Consider the following 19,282-nt stretch of genomic DNA (forward strand, 5'->3'; position numbering starts at 1 on the left):
AAAGTTGAGTGCTGGAGCAGAGACTTCCCTGCAGCCCATGGTGAGATGGCAGACTATCCATCCGCAGCCCATGGAGGACCTCATGTCACTGCAGGTGGCTGCAACTGAAGAAGACCATGACTCTGAGGGAAGCCCATGCTGGAGCAGTCTGTTGCTGGGAGGATTTTAGCCCATAGAAGGGAATCATGCTGGAGCAGTTCATGAAGAGCTGCAGCCCGTGGGAAGTACCCATGTTAGAGAAGTTTGTGGAGGACTGTCTCCCATGAGAGGGATCCCACACTCAAGCAGGGGAAGAGAGTCCTCCCCTGAGGAGGAAGAAGTGGCAGAAACAATGGGTGATGAACTAACCGCAAGCCCCATTCCCTCCCCTCTGTAGCACTGGAGGAAAAGGAGGTAGAGAAACTGTGAGCAAAGTTGAGTCCAGGAAGAAGCGAGGGGTAGAGGAAAGGTGTTTTTAAGATGTGGTTCTATTTCTAACTATCCAACTCTGATTTGACTGGTAAATTACTAGTGGTGGTGGTGTTCAAATTAAATTGGTGGTTTTTCCCAAGTTGAGTCTGTCTTCTGCCTGTGACCATAATTGGTGAGTGAGCCCTCCCTGTGCTTGTCTCAATCCCTGAGACTTCTGTCATATTTTCTCTTTCCCATCCCACTGCGGGGAGGAGTGAGTGAGCAGCCATGTGGTGCTTAGTTGCCCACTGGGCTTAAACCATGACATGTACTAAAAGGGGGCCTAAAGGAAAGACAGAGAAGGACTCTTTATCAGGGAATGTAGCGATAGGATGAGGGATAACAGTTTTAAACTGAAAGAAGGTAGATTTAGATCAGATAAAAGGAAGAAGTTCTTTACTGTGTAGAACAGTTTGCCCAGAGAAGCTGTGGCTGCCCCCTCCCTGGCAGTGTTCAAGGCCAGGTTGGACAGGGCTTTGAGCAACCTGGGCTAGTGGAAGGTGTCCCTGCCCATGGCTGGGGGGTGAAATTAGATGATCTTTAAGGTTCCTTCCCACCCAAATCATTCTATGATTCTATGATTCACGTGTGTTTGTAAAATGATTCACTGAAAAACAAACATTGATTTTCTTAAGACTTCTTGTTAGAAAAAGAGAAAGATGATATTCTGAAATAGGGAACCAAGTGGTCAATAATTCTAAATGTAATAATTTCATTCAAGCCTTCACACCTGCTAGTCAGACTTAGACCATTAATCCCAACTCTGCTTCCTGAAGCTGATTTTATAGAGTCAGAACACACAATCACAAAATCTGGCAACAGTAGTTTTGAATTAACAATGAATTTTCCAAGGAGTTTGGAGACATAGCTAAGAATTTTCACCAGGAGAAACTGCAGAAACAAAGGGTTCAGAGTGGGTTTATGGATGGAATAAAAAGAGTAATACAGTTTCAACCTACTCATTAATTCTAGTTTGGACATAAAAGTTTTCCTACACACTTGTACTTACCAGGCAGCTGCCGAAGCCCACCATCCTAGATGCAAAATATCTGTTATCGTAGGCTTGGGAAAAAACAACAGAGATTATGTTATTTGTATACAGACCTGCAGATTTTTAAGGGAATATCAGTCATTGTACAAAGGACTACTGACCACATAAGCAGAACGAAGTCCAGCTCCTTGCTTTGGTTCTTCTTCAGGATCGCAGACTGATTGATAGTCATACGACTTATTAAAGGCATACAGGGACATATTAATCAGGTTTCGCATCAGGCCAGGATCAATTTCACCAAAGAATCTTCCAATCTGATAAGGGAGAATATACAGAGATAAGTTAAAGTATTGCCAAACATTTTTCTCATTAAAAAGTGCAGTGAAGATTTATGATTTTTTCCCCCCACTGTTTTTTCCCTCTACACAACTCAATTGATTGTGCTGCTTATTTATTTATTTGCTTGTTTGACTATTTCTCTCCCAAAAGCTTGGTTGGAGAATTCCAGTTAGACAGTACTTGTTAAATGCACTATCAATGAGTCTACCCTGCTTGGGGAAGAAAAAAAGGAATCTGAGAAATAAGGTGGGTGGATGCCATATTAGTTGCCCTCACCATCACAGTTCTGTCAGCAGCCTACCAGCTTAAGGGCAGAGCACAAAGAACACAATTAGTAGAAGTATGGCATCTTGAACCATAAAGAAGTCTGTGAAAAAGACTAACAAAATAATTGGAATTTCTAATACAGTAAATTTTTTGTGATTTGGAAATATTATTTTTAGGGTAAGTTGAGAGTGAAATGCTGTTTTTTTCTCTTAAAACTTATTCATATTGTTTTTCTTGTTCTGCCCTTAAAAATATACATACCTGTTGTGTATATTCATCCCGATTTGACATCAAAAGAAATCCACCATCATCAAGGATAACACAGTCCACATGCTGTTGTAAGAAAGTAAAAGATGTTTTGCAGGAAGGATTTGTTAAGAGAACTATTTATTATTCAACATTTCAAAAGTATCTTCAAATCTGTGTGGCTCAGGCTAAATCACAACCCCATAGCCAAAGGCCAATATTAAGCTATAATAAGTACCACTATCAGTATTATAAAAGTTTGTACAGATCAAAGGCTTATTTGTGGCTTAATTTCACAAAAGTTGTTTTGTAAATTCTTATTTGCTCAATACTTTGTTAGCTCTAAGAGTGTTATATCCTTATTAAATCTGATTAAAATTGAATCTCAACTCATAATAAGGGACTACAGCTTGTGTGCTTCAGACATGCTTGAAATCCTTTTCCATTTACAGTTTTTAATAGTAAAAATCTGAAGGGCAAATTCGCAGCTTGCTAGTCATTGTTCCTTTCACTTGCCAAGGACTGTAGTGGGTTTCCTCTAGGTGTCAGGCACAGGAATGGGAAGCCCACTGGTTCCCTATGTTTTGCATTTTTTAAGAGATCCTTGCAGTCAGAGATATATACTCTGGTGCTTTTCAGTTTGCATTTACCCTTCTCTAAGGTATTTCTTTTTCTCTCTTTTTTTTTTTTTTTTTTTTTTAATTACTCCCTTTCCTCAGGATTCAACACTTGCTTTGAAAATCATCTGTTATATTTTTCTCCCATTTTTCTTCACATTAGTCTCTATTGCTCTTACTCTATTTTTTTCTTTCCTCTAGTTCTTATAAAACTCCACTTAACTGGAGTTTTATACCCTCTTTTACACCCTCCCGTCCTAATCATCTCTTTCTGAAAACACAAATGATGGCCTTGTTTTCTGTAAAATTAACATTCATACAATAATAGAATTGCTGTCTTAGATAAATCTAGATAGAATGAGTGAATTTTCATAATCTGCCAGATATTCATAAACCAAACATATTCTTACCATACTGTTTCTTTCACAGCCACAGATTTCACTGTTGCACTAAAAAACAGAAGTACAGTAATCTTCACAAAAATGTTTCAAACCCCCCTGTATTTTGCAGTAATATTAATCAAACAAGAAAAAGTGAACTGACTTTTAGTAACTGTAAACGAATTTAAATTAATTTTGAGTCTGTGTCGTTTATCACAATTACCTCTGTGAGCAAACTATATTCAGTAATTATCAACAGAACAATCTCTACTGTCTTTCATAAAGTGTCTGATACATCCCCCTCATTAAGTATAGTCGATATATGAGAGAAAAATAGTTTGGAGAACTCGTAAGGGTGTCAGTGTTATGAGTATAGAGTAAAAGAGAAAGAACATGTACATTTCCATATGTTTGGGGTATGTAAAGAAAGCCTAGAAAACATGCTGCCAAGTTAGCTTCTTTGACCATGAAAAGCTTCATCAGTCTCAAAGCATGGGAATCCCATGTGACAAAGGAAGCCCACCATCTCCAGTTAGCTGTTATGACTTTGATTATTAACATGTTTTCCTCTTTTTTCATGAAGTATGTGTATATACACATAACTGTCTCACTGCATTATGTCATGAGCAAAACAACTACCAGATTCATCTGCAGTCATTCATCTCCAAGTGTTTCTGAGATATTCCTCTTTCTTTCTCTTTTTCAGTTATGTATTTTTGTCCTTAACTGTTATGACATTTAGGGAAAGCATCTGTCTACCCATTGAACTACAGCTCTAATATATACAATGGCCAGTCACTGCTAAAAATACCCTTAATATACAACCAACCAAGCAACATTGACTCATCCAATTATTCCATAATAGTCTTCATTTTGTGCCTTTCCTTTCCCAATGTCTGACTAATTCCTTAGTTTTTTCCCTTCCATTTAGCCTTTCCTCTTTCTCATTTATATATAAGCATTATATGTAAGGAATGGAAGGGTTAAGCGCCTATTTCATGAAGTTCTGCTAAAATGCTGTGATGTTGGTTGCACTATAAATCCTTACTGTTTACTGCTTAACCATCCTCTGTATTAAATAAAGAGTAGATTCACCAATTCTTTTGCAGATTTTATTCACTGCTAGAGTATAATCTTAGTAGGGAGCCTACTGGCTGGAATATGTAATTTTTCTTTGTCTTTATCCATGTTCTGTAATTATGAAAGCAAGACACGTACAAAATACAGCCTATTTCAACATAGATCTTTTTGGGCACTTGGATGATTTAAATACCACAACTACTTGGCAACTATGCATCAGTGTGACTCTGGCACAAAGAGCTATTAGACCTATTTGCATTTGGAGCTTTGAGAAATGCAAATAAAGTTCAAAAAAGACTTGGTCAATTGCTTACCAGGCTCTTGATTGTGGTTTTTGTGAAATTTTCCATCCAGCTGGTTGCGTCAATTTTTATTCCAACAACTAACAAGAAATACATGAAAGTCTTTTTTAGTAAAATAAAATAAAATTAAAAAAAAGGTAACTGTAGAGTCCTAAAAATAGAGGGAAATATTAATAACATCTAAATTATTAAAATTAAAATGAAAAAGTACAAAATATGAGTTTTGCTCAGTTGTCTGACCACCAACATCCTTCATGAGACTAATAAACTAAGCACTCTTACTCACAACCAGATCTTTGGCTTGATTTCCACTAGAAAGATTAAAACAGTCTCAGAGAAAATAATGTTATAAAAAGTGAAGTTCTTTTGAAATCTCAATTAAATTTCTAATTCACTGTTGAGCAACAACCAAAAACCCGATGTATTTAGAGTTTCAGCAGCACTCTATCTTACCTGCTGGTTTCAGAAGCTTCCCATTAACTGTTATTTCCACAGCCTTGCTTACCATAATACCTGTTTCATAGCTATTGGCACCACTTTCTGAGAGTATAGAAGGGACAAATGAAAAAAAAACGTTAGGGTGATATAAAAGCCTCTTCCTCTGAAACTGAAATTAATGATCATTCAAGTACCCAGAATGATTCAAAAAATTCCTTGTTCAAAAGCACTGACCCAGTTGTACTACGCATTTGTCACCTGTAATAGCTCAGATCACTAACATATGGGTGACTAAGTGGAATACTTTTGTTTACTTTGCTTCATTCACTTTTTGTACATGGTTTCACTGCTTCATAAAGTTATTGTAGACTTTTTTTTTTTTTCTGCAAATAGAACCATGAATAGCTTTACACATGTGAACTGCTCTGTTAAAACCAGGATCAGAGCCAAAGATTTTATCCTGCTGTCGTCTGTGTATTTTTCAATGCAGGGTATACTGACACCACTCACTAAGCAGCAATTACTTCTCTGACAGACTTCAGCCTGTTTTCAACACTGCTTAGTATGAAAAAGCAAGTTAAAAGTACATTCCCTGGAGCTCTTTGAGGAACAACAAAGGCTTCAGGGAATTTAGTTAATTACCTTCTTAATATTTTATTGAGAAAAGATGAAATAAGTAAGTATGAAATAACGGCAATAAAAGATCCCATATGTTTAAGAGAGGAGTATGTCATTTGTGGTAGCATCTGCTTTTAGACGAGCTTGGCAAGATTAATGCTGCTCACATCAGTGACGAGCACTTAATATTGTGTGTATATAGGTTTTAAATATCAAAGTATTTCAGACAAACTGTTTTTGGTGAATAAGAGCAATTTGAAATAGAATTCAAAGTAAAGTTTAAATTAAGCAGTGGTGCAGTGGACAGAGTTGTGGACTCTGTAGCCTTATACCTGCTCCCCCAAGTTAGGTTTGGTGCTGAAGAAGTATACATAACTCAGCTCAAATAAGGAGTGTTATTGTCCGTGAGTGAGATTTTCTTTCACTTCCTTTTAAAATTATTCTGCCAAAGCAGCTCTGTAAAACAGTGTTTCAGTATAATAAATGAATACCAGTACTCTGCATGTTTTCAGGTTTGTTAATTCTGAGCGTACAGGGCTACCAGAGTTGACAAATTATGATGTCCCTTTTTTAATGCCCTCCTAGCTACCTTTTCCTTAATAATGGGTGATGTCCCAAGATTTTCTTCCTTATGAAGTACTGCACTTGCATCCCTTGTCAGTGACCTCAACTGGTATGGGATATGTCCACAGGCACACTTATATTGGACTAGCTAGCCCTGACACTTCAAAACAGTGATGACTTACTGTTGTAGTATGGAGCTGTGAAAATATAGTTGTCATTATCTAAACTCCGTTTATAGAAGCTGACTTCATAAGTTTCAGCATTTTCCAACCAATCTTCTCCTGCCCTAATCACAAAAAAATAGTGACCAAAATAAGATTGTTAGAGTCTCATTAAAGCTGTGGTGCGGGGTTTTATTTTAATGTTTCACAGTTGGAAATAATGTGACATTTATTCATATAGTCCTGAGACTTTGTCAGCTTTCACTGGTTAACTGCCAGGTGCAATTATTTAAAAAAAAAAAGGAAAATAAAGAAAATAATATTCTTGGAACAACATGGATTTTGTCTCATTATTTTTAGATATCTTGAGACAAATATAACTGAAACACTACTTACAAAAAACCATAAACAAACCTTTATACCACATGCTATCTATGGACAAATCATCCCAAAAGATTTTATATAATTAATAACATCAAAACAGAAGAAAAACTGATTTTGGGTCTAAAATTCATTGCCATTCTCCCATTTTGCAGAAACATAGAAACTTGCCATTTAGTAGTGTATCTACACTGGTGCCTTCACTATTTCCAAATATTGATGGGGGTGTCAAGCTTATTATATGACCACTTCCACATCCCCTTTTAGCCCTCTGGTAATGATACATTTTTCTCTCTTGAAGCTTCTGGACTATTTGACCTGCTCTTATTAACCTAAAAAAAGCCTACTTCTTGACAGTATTTGCAGACTGTCAGCCTGCCAAACAAATGAGTGCTTTGGAGTAATTAGGTATTAGCATGGCCCTGCTACTCCAAGGGCAGTGCTTTTATGGCTACTCTACACTGATTAGAAACTTGGATTGCAAGGACCTGCTATGGAAATAATGCTACATATCAGTTTCAAGCAATGACACAGGTAAAATTAAAGAAAAACAAGACATACCATTCATTTCACAGTTATCAGTCCAGATTAGACTGTAGAAGGAGTTGTTTTTCATTCATTAAATCCATTATACAACATTCCAACCTTTCAGGTTTCAAAATTATATTATACTATTTTATAATTGTTACCTTTTTGGGAACACTCTAGTAATTCCACCATCTGTAACAACAAATTGTGCAACAACTCCATCACTGTAAACAAAAATAAGATTTAAAATGAAAACTGACTTAAATTCTCACAAGTTTCTATGTCAAGGGTTGCCATTTAAGTGCATAACTGTGAATTAGATATCTATCCTGTGTAAACATTAACTGTATATCTGTATATACATACACATATATTATTTTATTACCAAAACTTTGAAATGCATCAAAAAGATCACAGTCAATAAAAAGAATACTTACAGAGACAGTTTACTCCAATAATTTTGGGCAAGGTCATTTGTAAATCCTGCATCCAGCAAAACTCTAATGACCATATCAGTATTACCTATCAAAAGAGTTAAGACACTCACCTGAAACCATATGACATGGAGTTTCATTAAAAGGCTAAAAGGAAATTCTGAGTTGTCAAGATGCTACAGCCACAAAAATTGGGCCATTTCTATTAAACATACTGTCTAACTCCAAATTACATCAAGTACTTACTGTTAAGCAGATTGCTCTCACACTGGTGACTTCACTTAAACTTTCCTTCCTTGTATCCTAAAAACCTATCTTTGTGTCATAGGAATAAGCAAGGTGATAAGGGTACAAGTCCCAGCTTTGTAAAGTCCCTATGTTAAACTTGGAAATTAACCTATTTTTAAAACATGTTTTCATTCAAACACTTTTTATCTCAGGTGATGCAATGAAACAACACTTAGTTATACTTACTCTTACATGCTACAGAAATGGAGGTAATTCAACTACAATATAAACATATTTAAATCAGTTAAGTCCAAGCCTTTCAAAAAACCTTATTTTCCATCTGAAAATGGGTACAGGGAAATAAACTAATTTTGAATTAGTAGCTCAGATGTATATGTAATTTTTAAATATGTTCAAAAATATGAAGACAGTGCTTCTCAAGCATCTTTTTCAGTACCACTGTGCAAGAGAAAGTTCTAGGAATGGTCAACAGAAGTAAGCAAACACTTTAAAACAGATTTTACCTATGGAAAATAAAGCAGGGCTAAATTGGAGCTGAATAATGTGAAGGGAAAATCTGGCTCTTGGTGTTCAATGTCACACAGTAAATCAGGGCGGTAAATCAGTTGGGACTAGAACCTGCAGCTCTGAATTCTGCCAAGCCTTGTTGAGGAGACCGAAAACTTCCGGAGAAAAAAAAAACAAAAACAAACCCATACCCCAAAACCCCAAACCCCAACTTTTCTTCAGTTTTGGTCCATAGAGACCCATGACACTTCTGCTTCACCCTTAAGTCCCAGATTTCAGAAAACTCATATTGTCCTTTTTAAAAAAAACCACCACAATTCAGTCTGTTTTCACAAAACAGATCAACAGGGACATGATGTTTGATATGCAAAAGCTTCATAAGCTTTAGCAAAAAGGCTTTTCCATAAAATCTACTGAAGCCCGAATGTGTGTGCATGCTGTGCACAGAGCCAGCAGCTCTGATTTACCAGCAAGGAGCATTGTCTCAGAACATCTCAATACACCAACTGAATTCTCACTAGATAGGTTTACATGGCTTAGTTAGGTAAACCTGTTAAACTGCATTAAATGCCATAGACTCACCTTCCCTACTCACATGCACAATGTCATAGTATAGTATGTAATATAAGTTAAGAGTACTGTTTTAAAAACATTTCTTTGGGTGGAAGTAATGACAAAATCCTAATTAACGTAAGGACAAAATTTGGAGGGTCTTGCTGCACTTTTTCCTAGAAATTAAGTTGATATCCTATCTGAATACAAATATAAAAATATGTCTCTTAGAATTATATTTATCTATGTTAATATAAATACTTTAGATTAGATTATTATAGATCTATATTTTACTGGATGCATTTTTTGTTTAGGATCCTCTTGTACCGCATGCACCTTTACAAAATGAGATTTCCTTACTTATACAAAGCAGATGTTGACGACAAGTATGCTAAATTACTTTTACTATCCCCTTGGTAACAACAGAGGCAGTTGTCTAATTTTCTGGCTAACTTCTACCAGGTTAAAGTTGGATGGGGTGAGACAAAATATAACAGGCATTAAACTTCTAGTATATAGATTATTTCATTTTGGGGATTTTACTAGTTATGTCTTTTGAAAAGCGTTTTTATCTGAGATAATTTCCATAGCCCCTGTTGCCTTTGATCAGCATTGTTTACTTATTCAGGAGACTATTTTTAAAGTAACTTAATTATTGGAAAAAAGAAAGAACTAAATTTTGGGGTGGATTCCAGAAAGAAATCTAACAATAATTTGATAACATTTTGACATAACTACTTACTAAACCATAGTGTATGCTACAGTATCACTAAATGTATCATCAACATTTGTTCATATGACTAGTGAATATTATAATAGTATTTTCATTTATTAACTGGTTTAATCATTTGAAGTGAATGATCTCATTTCCATGATTGAGTCAAGGGGCTCAAGTAACATTTCAGTGAACAATGTGTCAATGAACAAGATCACTTTATTAAAAACAACAGCAAACACCAACTTATGCACACCAAAATAAACTTTTTTGAGAAGACCTCATATCTAAGTGCACATTCCTTCAGTTTCATAGACTACCGGAGAGACTCTTATTGAATTGAGCAGTGATCCTTGATAGGAACATGTTAAAAAGACTTGGGGAATGCAAGACAAAAAAAATGTATTCCAACTATTTATAAATTATTAATAATGCTAAAGAGACTTGTATGCATAAACAAATCCAAACATTGAATTTTTCATGAGAATGAGACTTTAATGCATTACTGATGGTTCATTCAAAATAATAACTTCTTTTTTTATTCTAAATGGAGTTTAAGTTCCAATTTCAAAATGTGAATACCTTCCTAAAGCCCAGTGCTCACCACTGCAGCAGCTGCATGAATCTGTGGTCTTAAACAACTCAATCCCAAGAGAGATCTCTTTAACCATTTTGTGAACTAGTGATGGAACTTTTATTCTGGTTGTTGGCCATTTTGGTTCTCGGCTCCTTTACTGGTTATATAAACTGACAGGAAGATTTCATTACAAGATTTTGAAGCCTATTTGAGACTTACTTTGGCCAACATGTTCAAGTGAAAAAACTATAAATTCAAAATATTTGGCGTGTATTAAAGAGAACTGTGAGTTATTTGTTGCTAGAACAGAACGCTGAGAAGAATTGTGGAAAACATTGGATGTATAATGCCCTGCAAACTTTCTTAAATAAACCCAGAAAACTGCAAACTAATTTTATGCTCTTTACCTTGGGTAGAAAATCACAACACTAGATGTATTTCTACTAAAAATAAATAATAATTAAAAAATCGGGTGAAGATAAAAACCAAAACCATATGATTTGGGCATGAAAGATGTCATTTTGACTGATTTGTCAATTATGAGTAAATATTTTCCTAAGGAAAATGTTCAGTGAATTGAGAAGAATACTTACATGATGGACTGCTTGGAGTATTTCTGTCAATAAATTCATTGAAATTCAATAGAAATTCAGTGTTGTTTTCTGATTTTTTTACATCATTACAGTATTCTCTGAAAAACAACAGAGTATCAGTTTTCTTAGATTCGTTTCCATTGCTACTAAAGCAAAAAATATGGCCCAGCAATTTTAAAGTCCAAGCAGGACTGCAGCTACAATGAGGTTGCTGGCACTATTTCATCAGTTGACTGCCATGGTCAATATTGAATGTTGGCCATTATTGAATATTTCAGGCACCTACAGGAAATAAAGTGTTCAAGTGCCGGTCTAAATCTAAATTATAAGAAAATTCCATGTATGAGAGAGAGCACAGATTCCCAGAAAAAGCACTCAGGACTAGTGTAGGCCATGAAATTAGGAAATTATAGAGCCCGTAAACTAAACAAGAAAATGCTCAGTGAATGTAGCTGCTCCTGGGTTAAACTGTACCAGAAAGTACATGGACTGCTGATTAAAACAGTCACTTCATGCTCAGTTGAGGCTGGATTTATGGAATTAGGTCCTATCCTCTAAGAACTCTTAAAGGCATTTTTAATGTTACACAACACACAAGCATATAAACATTCTTTGTTTTGACATATGAAAATCAGATAAACAGTAAACTACTGTCCTTTATATAATGTAATAAAATAAAAAATGTATCACTGGGCAATTCACTGAATGCAAGAAAGAACAATAAAAGTCAGTGGGCAATTTAAAGGTAAATATTAGATGGTGAGTGGCATTAAACAACTATAATTAAAATGTAGAGCATATTCAGCAGTAAAGCAAGGAGCTCTCTTGTTAAATGAGCTTTTTATATTCAATTAATTTTACAAACAAAATAAGTCTGTTCAAGTAATTCATATGATTAAGCCATCTTATTACCCTTTACTTACTTTACCATGATCCTGAAAAACTACAGGTAGAATTTGCCTTACTGCAACATTCACATTTAAACAGAACTTCATATCAAACAAGCTGTGTTCATGTAGATCAGCCTACCAACTAGGAACTTGCTGAAAACTCTAATTGATACAACTGACTATCAATAACTTTATTCCTTCAGAAAAATTAAATTCAACACTTAAGCTGAGAATACATTTGAAGATAGAAGACTATGGTTTACATATGAATCAATCTATTCATTGAAATTTAAAAGGATAAATGAGAAATGCAACAATTGTTAACTGATCTTGATGGCACAGCATTTCCTTTGTTTATCATAACTAGCTTTTAGAGGAAATTAATATTTAACAACTATTTATCATACCATGTTTCACTTGCAAACATACGTTTACAAGGGCAACAAGGACTACACAATTTCACATGAAAAAACAGTGAACTAATGAATTTAATCAATTTTCAATGACTCAATAATTTTTTATGTTCAATGAATCAAAAATTAATTCATTCATAAGCGATAGACAGATTTGAAACACTTTACCTTAAAGTTGGAAAACATCTTGAGAGAACTATTATGGTATTTGTTTTACAAATGAGAATGTAAGGTAAAAAGTTGTAAAATCTTAAAAGTCACAATCAGAAGAAATGAACAAATGTGTATAAAATTGCCCGTAAAATATTAGTATCAGATTTTACAGATCTCTGATTAATATAAACAGGAATCAGAGCCTGAAGGTGCTATTTACACTCCAGCAAGGAGACTGATCTTGTAAAACATGAATCTAATAATTGCTCTTTTACTAAATATTTTTTCACCAAAATGAAACATTATTGGTCATTTGTATTTTGTAAATGTCATTAATCTGATCGAGTGCTGCTTTACTCCTAAAATAAAACTTATTACAGGGAAATTAACCAACCTTGGTGCTATAAATGTATATCCAGATTCATCAAAATGATCAAGCTTCAGTGTTTCCGAAACTATGAAGATGAAGAGTAAACACCAAGTAAGTAAACTGGGCTTTTTGACATAATTTTTCTTCTCAAAATATTTGACTAGCTTTTGCATGCATCCATGAATTTAGAAAGAAATGTTTATTTTGAGACACTTTCCTACTAATAAACTGTATACTTCTCAGTATATCACTTCTTCACAGGAAGAAATTACTTGGTTATTATATAAAACACAGCTGGCAATAATAATGTATCTAATAACTTAGAGAAGATGTTTTGTTAGCATGACAACATGAAAACATATGAGATGTTTTCATTAGAATTACAGTCTGATACAAAGAAATATTTGGACACTGAGTTGTTAGAACATGAAGGAAAATGCTTCTAGTATTTTCTGCTATAAAGTTTAAAAAACTCATCAATATAAGCATCACTTTCAATGCTACTGGAAATAATGGCTTTAAAAGCTGGTGTCACTAAACACTGATAGGACCAGACAATGAAGGATTAGAGATTAACAATTTATTGAAATGTGCATGAAAACAGAAAAACACTTCTTTTTTTTTCTATTGCTATGGTACCCAATGTTCATGGGAAAATTCTGAGATGAGGAATACAGAGGAGAATATCCAGTAGGAACAGAAATACAAGTGAAAAATATCAACTGCAGTAAACAGAAGGAAATTGAGCAACAAGAATATACTTGCCCTTTTTCATTGCCACTATCCATCAGAAAGAGAAAGCAGGGGAACAGAAAAAAACAGGGTAAAGCAAAAGGGATCACAAACCAATATTTTATTCAAACAGCCCCTTGAATAAAAATATTGTACATAGATAGATCAAAGGTTCAATTTACATACAGCTGTAGTCTGGAAAAAAGACACACATCTTTGAAGACTGAAGAATACATCCTTCTCAATTATTTCTCAAGTACCTTCTATATACTGTGGCTATTTCAAGGGTCTGTTTTGCAGGTTATATTGATATAAGTGCAAAACCAGATGATCTCATCCATCAGGAGAACCATATTCACTCAGTAGAACTTTAATTTTAAACTACTTACTATTTGACAAAGTTACAAAAGAAATCACTGATTACTAAAAACTTGTCATATTCTACTTCATATGCAGGAGGTGATGGTAGAGGACAGTGAGTTACTGCTAACCAAATTTTCTCTATACTAACAGTATCTATGCCTGCCAGAGAGATTCATAGTGCTTTTCTAACCTTCTATTTAACTGTGATGGGTTCTATTTTGTCTGCTATCTAAATTACAGATAAAGTACACCTAATAATAAAAAAAGCGCATCTGAATACCCACAACTATAATTTCCAATTATCTCTCCAGAATCTGTAAATGGCTTGAAATTATTGAAATTAGTCTAATCCAAAAATACACTACAAACATCCACTCAAACTATTTGTAAAATGCAAAATGAAAACCTATCTGCAAGCCAAACAAAACAGCACTTTCACATTAATCTATTCCTATGGGCAGCAGTGGAAATTTGCTAAATATTATACTGTAACTACTGTAAAAATAACAAAAAAAATTTTACTATTGTAGTATGTATCATGACATTTAGCTAATAGAATGAAAAAAAAAAATAGTATCCAGACCCTTAAAATGACAGCAACAGAGGATACACAAAGCAATGATTCAATAGGCACAGAGCAAGGGGGAAGGGATTGTCAGTGGAACTGGGGTACCTGCACATATTCTATCTTTATAGAATATTTCTTGTACCTTGAATGTTATAATGGGTTAGAATCATTGCTGCAGATTTTGGGTACATTATGATAACATCAGTGAACTCCACAAAATTTATGAATTTTAAACATTGCTTTTTCAAGTGAATCTGAGACTTGGCAATACTAGACAAAACCAGGGAACGTTCATAGTACTTACATCTGGCTTGAGTTATCGGTTCTTCTATTTTGGCTTTAATATAATAAAAGCTGTATGATGGTAACACCAATGCCAAACTGCAATAGAAACAAGACAAGTAAAGTAATTATGTTATTTGCAGCCGTTTTCCAGTTTCAGCTTCTATGTGTTTTGAAAGCAATTAACAAGTTTAGAAGTTGGATCATCATGAGATGAGATACTCATATAGTGACGTGCCAGTCTGATGCTTTGTAATAGACACAAGATGGTTGATGCCAGACCTGAAGTTCCCTGTTTTTATTTTCATTCTTATTTCCGCTTTTAAGCATAAATCCACTTTTTAACTGATAAGCAAGGAATTTCAAAATAATTGCAAATAATAAAATATATGATTTTTTGTATCTTTCTCTAACGCATTTAGTATCTCAGTGTAACACATGTTGAAGTCATCATTCACTGAAAAAAACAGCATGTAGTAGTGCACTGATTTGCATGCATTATATAATGACAGACTCTCTTTTTAACAATAAAGCAGCTATTGGTATTGATTAGGAAATATATCTGGCAATACTTGAATTCAGATTACATTTGAGACACAAAATATTTCCTTGAATCATGCAGTCACCACTAAAAACCTTTGAACATCATTGTATAATGACATTTTAAGATTTGCAACGCGTTTGCAATGTATTTTCTTTTAGATTATATTTATTCTTGTTCAAAAAATATAGGGCTTCTTTTTGCAACTAAATTCAATACATGTGTAGAAGAGTTCTGTTCTAAAATTATATGTAAAGGACAGGAGGTATGAGTAATCATTGAAGAGGTATCATCATCTCCCATATCGCATGCTTAATTTTTGCACTTGGATTTCATCACTGTAGAAATGCAGTGATTTCTACTGGATAGTTGCAGAAATTAACATTAAAAAAGTTGTACAATTGAGCTATAAATGAGATGACCTTTAATGATACGTTTGCCATTTAAACAGAATGTAAGTGAGATTGGAAGAAGGCTATCAATAAATATTCAGCAATTCTCCTCTAGGGAAATCAGTAGCAGTTTACCTGTCATTAACAGTTACTGGCTAGCAGAAATTGCTAATTAAAATCTATAATTTTATGTTTAATAGGTTTTCTGCAATAGATTTATTGCTGTATCCCATGCCAAGGAGCTCAGTGAGAATTAAGAAGTCATATAAATCAAATACATTTCTTTAGTGATTGCTAGACGGCATAGTCTGATAAAAAACTTTTTTTTCTTACAGACTATTAAGATAGAGGAAGTTCAACAGAAAAATGAGATACTGAATACAAGATCATACATTTGCATTCTCTTGTTAAAACTGATTTTTTTTTTTTAGTTTTACATGCAAATTAACATTTGCATTCTCATTGGCTGCACACCTGGGCAGAACACAACAGAAAATGGGAACCAGCTTGGTTGAGGACTACTGTAATTCACCAAAATAAAAACATTGATTTGGTAAAAATTTGATTCAATATTTGTACCATCTAGTTCTGAACTAGAGTTTTTAAACTTCTGGGACTTTGTAAACCTCAACTTGTTTTGGATAATGTCAACTTTCTACATTCCTTCTAATGTTACAGAGCTTTCTGCTTAAGTTTCATTCAAGGGGGCATGTGCTTTTAATGATTTTTACTTTATTTGTTCTTCCTGCCATTCACTATGTAATTTCTACTTACAAAGCTGAATCAGTACTAATTAGTTAAAACTTGTCAGAAATAGAAACGGTTTTCAGAGATAATCAGTAGCATGGTTCCTGCCCCTAAGATCTGACACGAAGGTTAGCAAAGTCATGATATAAGCAATGACTGTGACTGAAAAATACTTGCAAAAGACATGTCATGTCCTTCATTTAGAAAAAAAATATAGCATCTTTCTTTTTAATATATATATTAAAACAAGTATATGGAAATGCAAAGAAAAGAACAAGAGGAGAGATATAAGAGAAAGCATACAATTAAGAATCAAAGTATACTGTGATATAGAAAGTAGGAGGAAAACTAAGACTCTTATCATCAATCATTAACCCATTTTTTTCCTGCATACTGAAATATGAGCTGGATGAAAGACTGAGGTTCTGGTCCTTAGACAGAACAACAATTCCGAGCTGTAAAGCTGTAAAGGAACCTAGAAAATCCTAGAGGCCTGTACACAAAGCACTCTCATCCTGACTTATCTGGTACAGAAAACGTAAAACACTAAAGATATTAACCAAAACAAACAAAAAGGACATTTAACTACACAAAAGAAGATGGAGAACAGAAACGAGTTACCTGTAATCAGTGCCATTCACAGCAGTCCATGTATATGTTCTGTTTCCTTTATCGATGTATCTCTACAGAGAAATATTGGTGAAAATATTGGTGAAAAAATAAATTATTAACTCTGGAGCTTCAACAAGTGTGACTTTTGCTTGAGAAATACAGTGTAAAGCCAAGTACAAATCTGTTGGAATCCTATTTATTATTTTGCTTCAAGTCCTTTTCTTAAACATTTTTCAAACTTCTATTATGCAAGAGAATCACCTATATCCTTTTTATTAATGAAATGAATATTTAAATAAAATCAGACAAACACAACTTATCATTTTCCCCATTTAAATTCTTTAGCCAGGCTTATGAAAATATTTTTCTATGTGATTTAATTTTGATGAAAGATGTTTTCTCCTTTATGAACCATTCTGCAGTTGAACTACGAAAAGCAAAAAACCCTCAATTATAAAAATACTTTGTAGGTAACTGTAACAAGAAAAACACCCAGTGCCTATCCTTTAAGGTGGCAGATGGCTAAATGCACTTAATGGCTAAATGCATTTGAATTTGAGTTATATCTATAGGCACAGCCAGGTAATCCTGATTGTATAGGCACCCTGTGCTAAACTTACATATGATTCTAATCTCATTATGAGGGTCCTGAATTTCTGAAAAAAACCCAAAACACTGAAGTAAATATTTATTTTTAAATAATATATTAGAATAAGTTTTACCATTTGTTTTCTTTTGGTATGAAAAATAATGTGATAGACACAGTCCAACAGTTTCCCATAGATTTAATCATTAATGTACCTGGCTGACATTGTTTTATGGTTTTTCACTTTGCATCTATGTTCTTTCTTTCCCCGTGGTAAAAAAAAAGTAAGAAAATGACCATGCTCATGAAAAAGAGGTGTCTTTTTTGACATTTATGATTTGAAACCTTCTCATTACTTGGTTGTTGTTTTTCAGTACAGCATGAAAAAAAGGACAAAAAGATGCATATATCAGGGTCTATATTATAATTAAGGTAAAAAGATGGTGAACAGATTCCTATCTAAGCCTATTTATATTTAATAATAATTATATATTTAATTTTAAATTATAGATATTGTATACAATGTATTTAATTCTAAATTTTATAAATTTAATTTTAATTGTGTATATTTATATTTAATAATGTGCCTATTCTATTACTTCTGCTCAAGAATAAGTAGACACTTGGACCTAGTGCTGGCAGTCTCACCAAATCAGGTACGGTGCCATGGGTTGCACACCATGTACGACTGCAAGAGAAAATTAGTGCCCAGAGTGGGAGGGAAGGAAAAGAAGAACTAGGCTCTTAAATCCTGTTGCCACCAGCACTGTGATCGTGCTTGAAAGCAATTTGGCCGAAACCTCCCTTCAAAGATAACCCAGCAAATCACACGTCCTCCTAAATCAGCTCCCATTTACCTTTGCTTACTTCATTACTGAGTGGTCTGGGACCATCTCATCTCCAGTTGGTCACTGCCAAAGAACCTACACACGTTAGTGCAGTTTTTGGGACCACTCAGTTTTCACTACTGCCCACCCCGGCTGCCGGAATGTGGCAATGCTTTTGTTCCTATGGCATCTTCTCTGTTAGTTGGAAAGCCCCTGAGGCCTTAGGACACTCCAGCACACCCCACCCACGCTTGCTTCGAGTCCAGCCTCTATGTTTTATTTAGTATGAGGTCATCTCCCAAGACACTGCTGGGGCCAGCTGCAACACAAAAGGAAAGCAATGCAAACTTAAACTAAAAAGCAAAACAAAAAGGACATCAATTTTAAGCCTCAGGACTGCAACTGTCAGTTCAGAGCAACCGACCACATCAGCCCTTTTTATAAGAAAATATATGAAGCTAACAAGTCCTAAGTGATGCATAGCTCATGCATGGCCCATGGTCTGAAGCAGCTTTATTCTGGCTCCAGCAGCACAGAGCTGCGAGGGTGCAATGGCTTGAAGCAGTCACCATCTCCAGCCATCTCTCCCTGCTCACTTCTCTCAGCAAGCTCTGAGTAGAGGAAGAAATCTTGGGCCATGATGAAGTAAGGAAGGTGAGGGAAAATAATTTCATTGGGTACTTGAAGCATCTGGGATCAAAAGGCTTGGGATATTCTATTCAAACACAAATTGTGGTCTGGGCTGTGGATAACTGACATATTCTCACACACCCAGGGACATTATATCTCCCCCACTCCCCCGCCCCGATGCTGTAGC

At 34.7% G+C, this 19,282-nt stretch overlaps 1 protein-coding gene across 8 annotated transcripts in view; it reads right to left on the minus strand.

The window, feature by feature from the left end:
- The window catches only part of CACNA2D1 (calcium voltage-gated channel auxiliary subunit alpha2delta 1), a 407,675-nt gene that overhangs the window by 23,589 nt on the left and 364,804 nt on the right, over window positions 1-19,282 (minus strand). For 5 of the 8 annotated variants that reach the window (XM_026861982.1, XM_026861975.1, XM_026861938.1 and 2 more), the window contains 14 exons: window positions 17,062-17,123; window positions 14,783-14,859; window positions 13,581-13,595; window positions 12,840-12,900; window positions 10,990-11,087; window positions 7,800-7,884; window positions 7,524-7,586; window positions 6,475-6,578; window positions 5,126-5,212; window positions 4,685-4,752; window positions 3,321-3,359; window positions 2,309-2,380; window positions 1,603-1,755; window positions 1,460-1,512 (listed from right to left, as the gene is read on the minus strand). In XM_026861982.1, the coding sequence (XP_026717783.1) occupies window positions 1,460-1,512; window positions 1,603-1,755; window positions 2,309-2,380; window positions 3,321-3,359; window positions 4,685-4,752; window positions 5,126-5,212; window positions 6,475-6,578; window positions 7,524-7,586; window positions 7,800-7,884; window positions 10,990-11,087; window positions 12,840-12,900; window positions 13,581-13,595; window positions 14,783-14,859; window positions 17,062-17,123 (1,037 nt within the window). The remainder of the gene's footprint in view (window positions 1-1,459; window positions 1,513-1,602; window positions 1,756-2,308; window positions 2,381-3,320; window positions 3,360-4,684; window positions 4,753-5,125; window positions 5,213-6,474; window positions 6,579-7,523; window positions 7,587-7,799; window positions 7,885-10,989; window positions 11,088-12,839; window positions 12,901-13,580; window positions 13,596-14,782; window positions 14,860-17,061; window positions 17,124-19,282) is intronic. The other 3 variants (XM_026861990.1, XM_026861958.1, XM_026862001.1) reach the window with 1 other exon arrangement.

The sequence above is a fragment of the Athene cunicularia genome (genome assembly GCF_003259725.1).
Source record: "Athene cunicularia isolate RWA chromosome 1 unlocalized genomic scaffold, athCun1 chr1_part2, whole genome shotgun sequence".
NCBI lineage: Eukaryota > Metazoa > Chordata > Aves > Strigiformes > Strigidae > Athene > Athene cunicularia.